At 41.6% G+C, this 12,507-nt stretch overlaps 1 protein-coding gene across 5 annotated transcripts in view; it reads right to left on the reverse strand.

The window, feature by feature from the left end:
- sh3pxd2aa (SH3 and PX domains 2Aa) overlaps nucleotides 1-12,507 on the reverse strand; it is a 76,185-nt gene that overhangs the window by 58,847 nt on the left and 4,831 nt on the right. For all 5 annotated transcript variants that reach the window (XM_029148696.3, XM_029148687.3, XM_029148676.3 and 2 more), the window contains one exon: nucleotides 8,031-8,111. In XM_029148696.3, coding sequence (XP_029004529.1) covers nucleotides 8,031-8,111 — 81 coding nt within the window. The remainder of the gene's footprint in view (nucleotides 1-8,030; nucleotides 8,112-12,507) is intronic.

The raw sequence follows: 12,507 nt of genomic DNA on the forward strand, positions 1-12,507 counted from the left end.
GCATCACATCTGGCACCTGCACCATCAACACCGGTACACAGCAGGGATACATTCTCTCCCCACTGCTCTTCTCCCTCTGTACCAACAACTGCACCTCAGGGAACCCGTCAGTGAAACTCCTGAAGTATGCAGACGACATGACCGTCGTTGGACTGATCCAGGATCTAGATGAGTCTGCATACAGACGGGAGGTGGAGCAGCTGGTCCAGTGGTGCAGTCAGAACCAGCTGGAGCTCAACACGCTCAAGACTGTGGAGATGATAATGGACTTTAGGAAGAACCGCCTTCCCACCCACCATCCACAACAACACAGTGTCTACTGTGGACTCATTTAGGTTCCCAGTGTCCACCATCTCACAGGACCTGGAGTGGGCCCCACATAGACACTGCCTGCAAATAGGCCCAGCAGAGGTTGTACTTGCTGAGACAGCTCAGGAAGTTCAACCTTCCCCAGGAGCTGCTGACCATCTTCTACACAGCCATTATCCAGTCTGTCCTCTGTTCAGCCACCAAACAGGACAGACACAAACTGCAGCGGGTGGTCCGATCAGCAGAAAAGATAATTGGGACTGAGCTTTCATCCATCGAGCACCTGTACTGGGCCAGATTCAAAAAAGGGCTGTCAGCATCACTGCTGACCCCACACACCCTAAAGACAAACTGTTCGAACTCCTCCCCTTTGGTAGGCGTTCTGAGCTTAACTCTACCGGTCACGCAATACAATGACTCAATGACTTTTCACAGACACAAACATAAACGTGCAATAACCACTGTTGAATGTGACACAGCCAGGTGCAGTTTATATTTTTTTTGCAGTTCATTTTTTGTAAATAACTACAGTATAATTCAAATTGGAAATATTTTTTTGTCACAAGAGGGAACAAAGACAGAGTCAGACCACATATAATTCCTTGGTTGTCCTATGCAAACTTGGCGATTAAAGCTGATTCTGATTCTGAAAGAAAGGCATTGTCATCCTCCTCCTCGCTGAGAAGATGCATGCGTCCTCTTTTCCCCCTCTTCCACACCACTTGTCGGAGTAGTCAGGCTAACAGTAAAATCCATGTCATCTTCCTCCACAGTATCACACCAGCAAGCATGGTGGGAGCTCAGCATCTAAGAGACCTGCAACTGACGCCTGGGCATGTTTCACAATCATGTATGCTACTCAACAGTCTCTATCCACTATAAAGAAATCCAGGCGGTGGGTCAAGATCAGGACATGACATCCCTGTTCTTGTCACCACTCCTGAGAAGTAAACACTGACAAATATATCAGTCAATAGCTAGTTAGGTAACACAAGCACACCATAACATGTTTGGGATCTGAAGCTTTGGAAACAGAATCACAGACAGATGAAGGAGAAGACAGAGATTGTGAAGTGGGCTTAGACTGAGGAAATGCAGATAGAGTAAAGTGTGTGAGACTGTGAGTGCAGAGGGTGGAAAAGAAAAGTAGGGACAAGATGTAAATGAGAGGAAACTATCTACTATTGTACTACTATCTTATCTCTTTTACCACCTTTGTCACATTTTGTTGTATACAATTTATTACGTTGTAAAATTCCATAAATGAATTGATGGTCTCCTATCCTATGGTTTTTGATCCTTTTGCTAAAAAGCTCTCTTTCATTTATTCCACACTCCACCACTATACTGTGCCTATACCACCACTATACTGTGCCTATACCTGTCTGGACATACAGAAAACACAGCCATGTCATTTCAGCGAGAGTGCTTTGTCAAATAAAAGATGACTGACCAACAGAGAGAGCTGAGGATGATGTTCTTTGATTTCTCCAATAATTTCAACACCACTAGTCATCACTGCTAGGAGGTGGATGGAGCTGGCCACTGTGGCCCAACATCTGGCTGCATGGACCATCAGCTACCTGAGAGATACAGTACAGCGCATTTTGTGTTGTTTTGATTGTAGTGGTAGTGGGAGAAGCATAGAGGCGCCTCAAGGAGATGGTGCTTTAGATCGCCTACTCCTGAACACCAGCAAAACAAAGGAGTTACTGCTTGACTTCACACTGGTGAGCATTCAGGGCTCAATCATTGAGATTGTGGAAAGTTAAAGCAATGCTTTACTGATTTTCAATGGGGGGTTGACCAAAACAATGGCGGGTAGTATTTATTAAGAATCCAGCAACACTCAGATTCCTCCATATTTTCTGTGCAGAGAACTTATCATTTATTTCTCAGCTGAGACACCTGAGAGAATTGTTTGCCGTGTGCCCACAGACGGCAACTAGTGCTTCTTGGTTTTCTCTCTATCTGCCCCAGCAACGGTCAGGCTGACAGGGGGGCGGAGCCAGGCGGAGAGGGGCGGGGCCAGTCTGCTTGAAGGGGGCGGGGCCAGCCTGTTGGAGTGCAACTTGTGTCTCTGCCATAGTGACTGCAAGGAGCAGGGTGCAAGGAGCTGTGTGGGGTGTAAGCTGGCAGCCGATAACTGACCGCAAGGAGCGGGGTGCCAAAGGCGGGGCAGAACTGAGAGGGGCTGGGTACAGGAGACAGCTGTTGGTGTTTCTTCACTGGGCAACAATAGAATCACAACTGAATACCACAGTGCTGCAGTGGTCCAAAAAGAATAAAACAGTCAGGACAGAATGGTTTGAATGAGCACTAAGTAATATAGTTCATAATATAGTTTACCTTCTAGTGTTTTAGCTTGTGCTGTGAAGTTAGAGTAAAGTTACAAGCTGATGCTTTCCATGCTTTGTGTGTTGGAGTGTCTGGAGTAGCTATGTTGCTAATGTTAGCTTGTGCATTAGTTTTGAGTGGCTGGCAGCAACTCTATTACTAATTCAATACATCTACTTCATTTTGTAGAGACTCTTGGATGGGACAATCGCCTTGTTTTGTTGCTAACAGCAGAAGAGGGTTTGGCTTATTGAAGAATCTGTGGCTTTCAAACAACTGTCTGCTTTGAGCCAAAATTAAAGGCTGCTGAACAACTTAGAAACAATGTCTTTTACACACTGTTAAAATATAACCTTTTGTTAAAACGTAAAGCAATGTCTGAATGTTCGCCTGTAAACTGGAGGAGTAAAGCTGCATAAACATACACGCCATGCAGAAAGGTCCAATCAGCAGCTTTGTCAGAGTCGTCAAAATCCAGTGCATTCTGGGTGTTGTAGGATATGACTATTTTCATCCAACAGCACAATGTTAAACATTTTTGCACATTTTAGTTAACAAAATGTCATTTTTTATAAGATAACTTTAAATGGTATGTATTTGATTCTTTACTCCTGCAACGTGCACCGCATCTATTTAACTACACTTGGAGTGTGATCAACAACAGGATCACAGTATTGTCCTACTTGCATCCATGGATGTTCCCTCTTGCTTCCATAGTAACAGACTTTGCAGAACATTAACTCAAAAACCAGTTTAGCAAAGTCCTGTATCCACTATCTACCCTAGAACAGTACACTTGACTCAGGCTTTTCTTTTTGTTGTAAAAGTTACCACTGATTTGCTGTGACTTTAGGCTTTGGGCCACTAGATTCTGGCTACAACTGACAGCCTTTGAAAGAGCTTTCTTCTAAATATACTAAATCACATTTTGTCATATAATTCGAGTGTGCTCACAAATCACTAGTGGAATTTGTGACATCATACCTCAATTGGTAAAAGTTAAAGCTTACGGGTTCCTGCGTATCACATATGATGCAGGTGCTAAATAACACATATGGCTAAAGATTAGCTGGACTGAAGTTGAAGTGATAATAATAATAATAATAATAATAATAATAATAATAATAATAATTATTATTATTATTATTATTATTATTATTATTATTATTATTATTATTATTATTATTATTGTTATTATTATTGTTATTATTATTATTCTCTGCATTTCTGAGGGGAGCAGTGGGCTGCCACAGTGCAGCACCCGACGAGCTAGTACAAAGCGAAGGACACACTTGGTGCCCTGGTGGGCTTTGAACCTCGGACCTTCCACGCCCCAAGACAATGCTCTACCACTCTGCCACCTTTGCTATCTTGTTTTATTACCTAGAGTTAATTATTCCTTTTGGGTCTTTACTGATACTAGATAAGTTTTTGGTTTGAATACATCAATTCAGCCATTATACTGTACCAACTGTTTGTGCTGGGTTGGTGGGGTAGTGGAGCTAGCTGTTATATTTGCACAACACCTGGTATACTACCATCACATACTCTTAAAGGACTTTTTATTCCATACTGAGTTCTACAATTCCCTGTCTCTTCAAACTATGAAGTGTACAATTGTTGCTCACATGAACAGGCTCTGTGTTTGGCTTCCTCTTCATCTAAAAAGTCCGCCTCACTCTTTTCATTCACTCGTAAATAAAAGACAACAGGCCTTTATTCTCGACCTGAAACAAAGAGCTTCCTTATTGAGCGAAGTTACTGCACGTCCACGCAACACCTCAAGGACAAGGAGGCTGAGTTAGTGGCTCTGTCTAGTCAGCGATTCATCCTGGAGGGTGGCATACCAATAATCCCTGGCGGTCTAGACATGTGTTTGCATTAAACGGCTCACTTAGAGGTCAGAGATTCCCAATTCATTGACCCTGCCTTGATGAAAACTACTACATACTTTTCTGCACTGAACCAAAGCTACTGCTCATGAAGCTCCAAACCAACTGAACCCTATTTTACAGTTTGGTTCCTCAAAGATTCACTAAGAACAGGAAATGGAAAAATGTAACATTAAGATTAAAATAACGGTAGACTTGGAGAAAGAACAGAGAAGGGTTGTGTGTGCAAATGCATGCGGAATACAAACTGAAGGACCTCGTAAAAACTGTGAGTCACTGTGTGTCCGTTGAAACAGTGAGCCACGCTGCAGCTTTAAATAAACTGCCTTCACTCGGGGGCCCAAGGACACCCGAAGCACAATCGCCCACTCCTCAGAGTGGGCACAGTTAATGAAACACGCCTGTGAAGCCCTCTGTGCAACACACGACACTGAAAACCCCACAGTCTCAAAAAGCCTTTCACGTCTCATATCTGCATCTCCAGTGTCGTCAGCCTAAACATTAATCATCCACGTCATTTCCCTCACGTACTCACTTTCATATCTGTCACCACTGTCCTGTTGTGCTTCATTATCACCACCATCATCCTTATCTTCATCAGTCCACTCGGATTTTTCACAGCTCCTTTCATCCTCAGCCCCAGACTAACCTGTTCCTTTCTTTGTCCTGGCAGGTTTATTGCTTTAAATAGCCGTGAAACCAAGACAAATAGAAGAACGATGATGGCAAACAATGGCTGAGAAAATGACTGTGTTACTCCCTCAAAAGTGGACAACGTGAGATACATCCCACTGTTAACTCATTAAATGTGTAAGGACAAAACTGCCCACCGGATTGAATTAATCAATTAATTAATAATGTAATTATTAATATTATTATTTTAGCAATTTGTGTCTCTACACTGATTTTACAGAGACTGAAGGGCAAATGTTCGCACACACTCAAAAGGAACTGGCCCAACACAAAAAATCAACAAAATGAAACCTGATGTGCAAGATTTAATGCTTTAATAGCTGGATTCTGGCTGCACCAGGTGCACCAGTGGAACCAGGTTCCAATGGCACATGGTGCAGTAATTGAGGAGTCAATCACTCGTTAAGGGTTAGTTTTATTTTAAAGTAAGTATATAAAGCACTTTGCTGTATATTTATGCAAAGACTGGATTTTAAACCTACAACTTAAATGAAGAACGTGTACATGTATGTGATGCCAGCCCAGACAGCTTACTCTGGTTTGTTAAGACTATCAGTCCTACTCCCAGTCCCCAGCGGTATTTGCCAAAGCTACAGCGCTCTCCAACAGTTACAGAGCAGCTGCCGACGCATCTTTCCTCTCGGGTTAGCAGAGCTGCTGAGAGCAGCAGGTTCTGTGCACCAGATAAATGTTTGGACAGGAGTGGCTTCAGATTGTTCAGAAAACAATGGTGTCAAACAAAGCCATCAAAGGCATCAGCAGCTTCAAAGGCAGAGAGCCTTACTTTATTTCCTACTCTGACAAACGTACTATTAGAAAGACGATCTGTCCTGCAGTTCCTTCTACAGTGCCAGTGTCGCTGTGCAAATGGAAACATTCAGGAAACAGGAAAGCTAAGACATGACATGCTGGCTTTGAAAGAGACATGTAGGAAATCCCAAATGTCAGGAGCGAGGAAATGTTACAGTCAGACTCATTTAAAGGCAGCTTAAGTGAACTCTGCAAACCTCTGCTCATGTGAGGAGAAGGGTCTCTCTGCGGAACGATAAGCAGCGGGAGGAGATCATATTCATATACACTTTTCTCTTTTTAATGGTAGCACACATTGGCACATCGTATAAATTACAGTTTAAACTGTTGCTTGCTGGCTTTGATTTGTTGTTAAGTTAATGCTAAAGCTCTGTGAACGAGAGGTGTAGAATAGTGTAACATTACTCTAATTAAGGACGTACTGACAATTAAAACTGCTGTTCCCACGTTGGGGAAATTTATCTCTGCATTTGACTCATCCCCTGGAGGAGCAGTGGGCAGTAATACTTGCCACTAGTATTAGTGGAGGAGAAGAATCCATGTTGTTTGCACTAATAAACACCGCTGCCTGCAAGCTGCAAGGATTGATAAAATGTTGTTTTCTTATTTTGTCATAAATGCTAATTTAATCATTCTAATTTTTATGAACTATCAAGATAGAAGTTTTAAGTCATACCCCCCCGTCACTACTGTAATTAGTAGTAAGTATAAGTATGTGCAGCGTAAAGGAGGAGTGATATTATAACTTAGGATATTTAATTTAAACATCTGTGGTGGCTGCATTAGTAAGTAGAAAAGACTGAATAACTTTTTTAACCTAATTTAACGAACATTTTAAACTAAACTGCTTCATTTAAATAAATTGTGGTCCTGTGCACAATATAAAAACTTCCTAAAAAAGGACTCTCTTTAAAAACCCCAAAAAACAACAAAATTGTTGTTGCATACATTACTTCATTTTTGTTTACCCACCTTTAGCTTCAGCCTTAGCTTTGTACTGTTAAATAAATAGGGATTTAAATTTGGCGAAAAACCAACCACTGATATTTAATTAAGGACAGTAGGAGGGAATTTTTGTTCATAGAGATTATGGGTTAAAGAGACAGTCAGACAAACCTTGGCAGCTTTTCTATGTGTATTATTGTACCTGTGTCTTTTATTCCAGCTTTACATGGTAGTGGTCCATTTTCCAATTCACCGTGCAACTGGTTTTCAATGGGACCTTTCAGAAGGGACCTTTCCTCCAGTGATTAAAATATCACTTCCTGCTGCTGCACTAGCACACTGGGTGTATTGAGAAATGCCCCCAGTAATACTCTCACTGTGGCCTCTCATATTCACGAGTGACCTTGAGACCTCTGGTGCAATATACATATGGTATCAGTTTGCAAAAGGCCAGAGGTACAAGGGGCATGAATACCTCAAATGTAAACAAACACAGTCACAAACACACGAGCAACAGAAACGAGTTCTGGTCTGGTCCCAAACTTAAAATTTTACACTCTAAACATGCGCGAAATTACTCAAGTCGAATCATAAAGACCAATAAAAAAAGCAGAAAACATTTAAAGAAGCCACTAATCAAGTCTGTTCCTGCACTACAAAGAAGTCTCGTCCGCTCCCTGATGTTTTCAGGGCAAAGCAAAGACATAAGATGAGAGAGAATAGCAAGACAGGAGTAAAAATATAGTCAAATATATCAAGAGAGATGCGGCACATTGCTGCATCTCTATGAGGCTCAGCAATGCAAACCGCTACTCCCTGCTCCCCAACCAATTACTAACGTGCATCGATTCAGCGAGGCAGCAAGGTGTAGAGAGAACAAGCCAAGCGAGCAGTTGCAGGTCTCACACTTTAATATATACAGAATTATGCTGCAGGTTCACAGGGGGACATATTTAAAATACATAAGTGATAATGGAATGAAGGAGATCAACACAAACACAACGGGCATGAAGCATACGGGCCACATGGGGGATGGAGGATTACCTGTAGGTCAAAGAATTTGCTGTATCTTCTGTAGATGATGTGGGACGTGTTGTCAGAGTAGGTGACATTTATGAGATACACCTGCGAAAAGAAGAAACGCAAAGAACTTAGACCTTGGTCTGCAACGTATTGTTTTATATAATAGGTTCAGTAATGAGTTGAAAGATAAGTACTACATATTTTCAGCGCTTGTTGAAACAATGCTCATTAATAATTGACAGTAAAGCAATCACGTGTGTTTGTAGTACCATGTAAAGACCATCACTTCCTGAATCTGCAATGATCCAAACTTGACACTGAGTAGCTCAGCAATGCCACCTTCATCTCTACTCTTCTTGCTTCTATTGCTTCGCTCACGAAGCAAGATCAAAAGTGACAGCAATAGGCGTCTTGGTTACATCTTTAGAACTAAATGGAATCCAAATAGAATATGTCCAAGATTATGAATGTACGCAAAACTATCAAAACCATTTTGTCATGCAATCCAGTGTAACCCAGCAATACTGTAAATCAAATCAAGGACACGTCTTTGTGATATCACCATGTTATATAAATGCCCCACTCTGAAACACTTTTCATTAATTACACAAGATTACTATTACAATGTTATTAATTACACAAGCCATAAGACCTGGATCGAATCCCAGAACAAGAGGTGCAGATGAATTTACCTCTAGGAATGAGTTTCTTAACACTTATGGTTTTCTTCCTTTCTCCTTTCTATTGTTGTTTCCCAGCCTATACATAGAGCATTAATTGTGTTATTTTCAGGATTAAACGTTGCACACTCTGTATCATCTACTTCTATTACAGCTACAATGGCCATTATTGAATGATTTGCAGTAAAACAACGTGTTGTCACTCAGCCAAGGCGTTCCATCTAAGTGGCTCAGACACGGTGCAAACACAAATCCACTTAACGTCAAGCTGTCATCAACACCAAAATCATTCACTTTGTTCTACGCGCAGCGTTCAGATTATGCAAAGGTGCCGTGCTCCACTAGTGATGCGTTCCTGCTGTTCCCACACTGTCTACTCCAAGGTCTCCACCTGCCAAGAGCTTCCAGAGCAGGGTCCAGAAGAACGAGGCCAGGTGAAAGACTGAGACATTAACGCAAGAAGAGCAGCGGACTGGAACAAAGGAGGTTCCACACCAAAGTGGAGCGTTAAAAGGCCTCTTTGTGTAGAAGCTGGAAGAGCAGCACCTTCTTTTGGCACGGAGTTCACTCCCATGCAAATACAGCTGCTGACATTCAGAAGCTAAACTGGCACACTTAGCACAGCTGCATAACAAACTAGTCCAGTTCTGATTCATAGCAAACCTTTAAATCATCTGCTTGATAAGAGGAAGCCCTTAAACAAAATAGGGCTCGTTTCAGAATAACTTTATGTGAAATGATGACACCATTTATAAACTGGATGTCACTGATAAAGATTCACTGGTGGAGCACATGCCTCATGAACGGCTGTGTAACAGTGGGAACATTAAAAGCAATAATATATTGATTTCATTTTTTCTATGCTGAGAGATACACCCATCTAAGGGCTACACACACAGACACACAACCTTCCACAGTCCCACTGGACAATTCAGTCACCAATTATTCTTACCTAACTGCATGTCCTTGTGGATTGTGGCAAATTTCCCACAATTAATTTTAATTTAGCAGCATCAACAAGTCAAAGCTTAAGTTTTCCAAAAACCTTGCGACATGGTTGTAATTGGCAGCTGAGTAGCCACAACTGTTTGTGGGCCCTACCCAGTCTAATGATGACACCACCTGGGCTGTTAAATGGTACAACTCTACTGTCTAGAAATGTGGCTAGATAATTCAGCGTCCAAACCCTGACAGCATGAAGTGAAGCCATGTAAAATTTAAGAATACTGTATGAACACAAGAGAAGTAATTCACAAGAAATTCAATAAAAAAGCTTAAATGTAAACTATAAAGTATCTGATTTTTTGGTAAGTGAGCATCAGATACTACGTACTGAACCCTACCCACCTCAGGCATTAACTATCATGTTACTAGAAGGACGAGCCAGGATGAAGGAAGATACTTCACAGCAGTGGTCATCATTCTGTCCAACTCCTCCTCCCTCTGTAAGGGTTGATCTTCATCCGCGCGATAACACGTATAATAAAACCTTAGCTAGTAAATAGATGTGAGACTGTGTAGACGACTTTAATAGTCTTTGGTTTTCAGACTACTTCATTTTACACACAGGCATTTAAGGAAGATACAGTGGAAGCCAGACGGAAAGATTCAGAAAAGCCGATGGGTATGTAATAGCAACCACATGGGAAGCACAACCAACAAGCCGCCGTGGTTCTGCCCATGCCCAAAATATCAAGCTTGAACCTAATGCTCTGCCCAGCCCTTAAATAGACTCTATTCACTCAACACAGCCAGGAAATTACAACCATGTGCTGATTCTCAGGACGAGTCCAGCAGTGTCCTTAGTCAAGCATTAGTGAAAGAGAAATAATGAAATCATCTGTCTGCCATAATATCATTCCTTATGATAAGAAGAAACAGAACATTAGCCACCAATATTAGTAACTAGACCCTAATTTAACCTTTTTGTTCCTGTAAGACTTTTTGTACCACAGAAACCAACGTAAAAAACCTCCTGCCATGCACAGAAGTCTGTACCAGTTATAGTGTTAATGTCCAGTGGAAAGCAGGAAGGTGTTCAAAACTAAAATGAGCAAAGGACTATAGGAAACAATGATGAGACTGAATCATAACTCAATCATGATGGCTAAGTCTGACAGCTGGTTTACTGAGCGGCTCCTACGAAATCTATTGAACAACTATTTATTTTCCGATATCACAGCATTTGCGTTCAACGCAGAGAAAGAAATTTTAAGGAAAGTAACAGAGCTACTTAGAGCTTTGGGCTTTTCAGTGTACCAGAAAGCAAAAGAAAAGAAAACCCTGTACTGTACATCCGTTAATCCCACAGAGAAAGCGGGACTTGAAAACAAAAGTTATATTCAGGCTTAGAAGCAGAGTCAGAAACACGAATTCTAATGACGGAACAAATTGAACCCATGATTATTATATCATGTTTGTTTGAAATGCCTATAAATATTCATTTTCCCCTCTTGCGACTGCAGGACGCGTTTCTATTACGAGCCATAGAAGAAACTACAGATACTAAAGGAATAAAAAGCACAACTTACAGCTTTAAGGGAAAGCCAGGAGCCAGTCTCAGTTGACACAAAGAAGAGGAAGGAGTGGAGCGTTTGGTGGGGCAGAGCAGAGCATGCAGGCCTAGCCACTAAACGCAGTGAACCCCGCCTAAACTACTATATTTGCTTTAAGCTATAAAGCAGATGCACATCATACTAGCAGACCATGAAAGCTTACATAGTCTGACTACATCAAGTCACACTTTCCACTTGGAGACACAGCCGACCAAAAACTATTATGTTATACTGTTCCATCAGTTACTACTTCACTATGGAGCATAACACATGAACAAACAAAACCAAAATAAATAAAATTCAGTTTCATGTTGGAGATTTCATTCATACACTTCGACAGAAGGGTGTTTGGAGTCTTTGAGTCAACCTCCAGACGCCCCCGTACCAACCCAGGCCGAGGCCGAGGCGTTCCTTAACTGTGGTCACTTCCACGATGCCCAAAGACACAGCGGCGATGCTGTGGGTCACACAGTCTCTGGGTCTTTGATCCGCAGCAGAGCGATGAGCTCGTTCCACGTAGTGCCCAGTGCACAGCAGTTACTCACTGATTCATCTTATTCTCATGTGTCATGTCCTGCAACCTTACCGTGCTGGACAGGTTCCCCTTTCCAGTGTGCTTTTTGTGGGATTTGTTGGGTTTTAGTTGTGTAAGGTAACAAACTTCAGCTTGTAAAGTGCCTTGAGATGTATTGTAAACTGAGAACATATACTGTCCAAAATTAAATCAGACTAAACTTCTACCATTTTAGGCCCAAATTATTTCTATTTTCTAAAAGCTGCCATAATGAGAAAGAAAATATTTCAGAGAAACTTTTATTACTTTTTTCGAGGCCAAAAGGTTACATACACAAAAATTATGTGTCTTTAAACAATTCTGGAAATCAGTCAACACACCAGGAAGCAAATGGTGGAGCTCTGGAGTGTGGTTCATGCCTGGGTGCTTGAAGGCGTTTGTTTCATGTCTGTGCCTGGTTCATCAGATCTATTGCTCACATCTGTCTGCCATACCACAGTGTATGTGTTTGTTTGTATGTGTCTGCTTCTGTCAGCTAATTAGTCAGTTTGCTTTGGTGCCTGTAGTTCAGCGAGTCACTGTGTTTGATCCTGCTTTAGCAGGTCAGTTCGCTGCTATAGACCTAGATGTTGGACTTCCTTCATACACTGAGCTCCTCTATTTTTCTATTTATTCCATCCACTAATCTTCCATCATTGTTCTACTGTACGTGTGACTAACTTTGTCTCTTTTTCTCCTGAAGTTGTGTT

This window comes from Betta splendens, chromosome 1 (genome assembly GCF_900634795.4).
Source record: "Betta splendens chromosome 1, fBetSpl5.4, whole genome shotgun sequence".
NCBI classification, from domain to species: domain Eukaryota; kingdom Metazoa; phylum Chordata; class Actinopteri; order Anabantiformes; family Osphronemidae; genus Betta; species Betta splendens.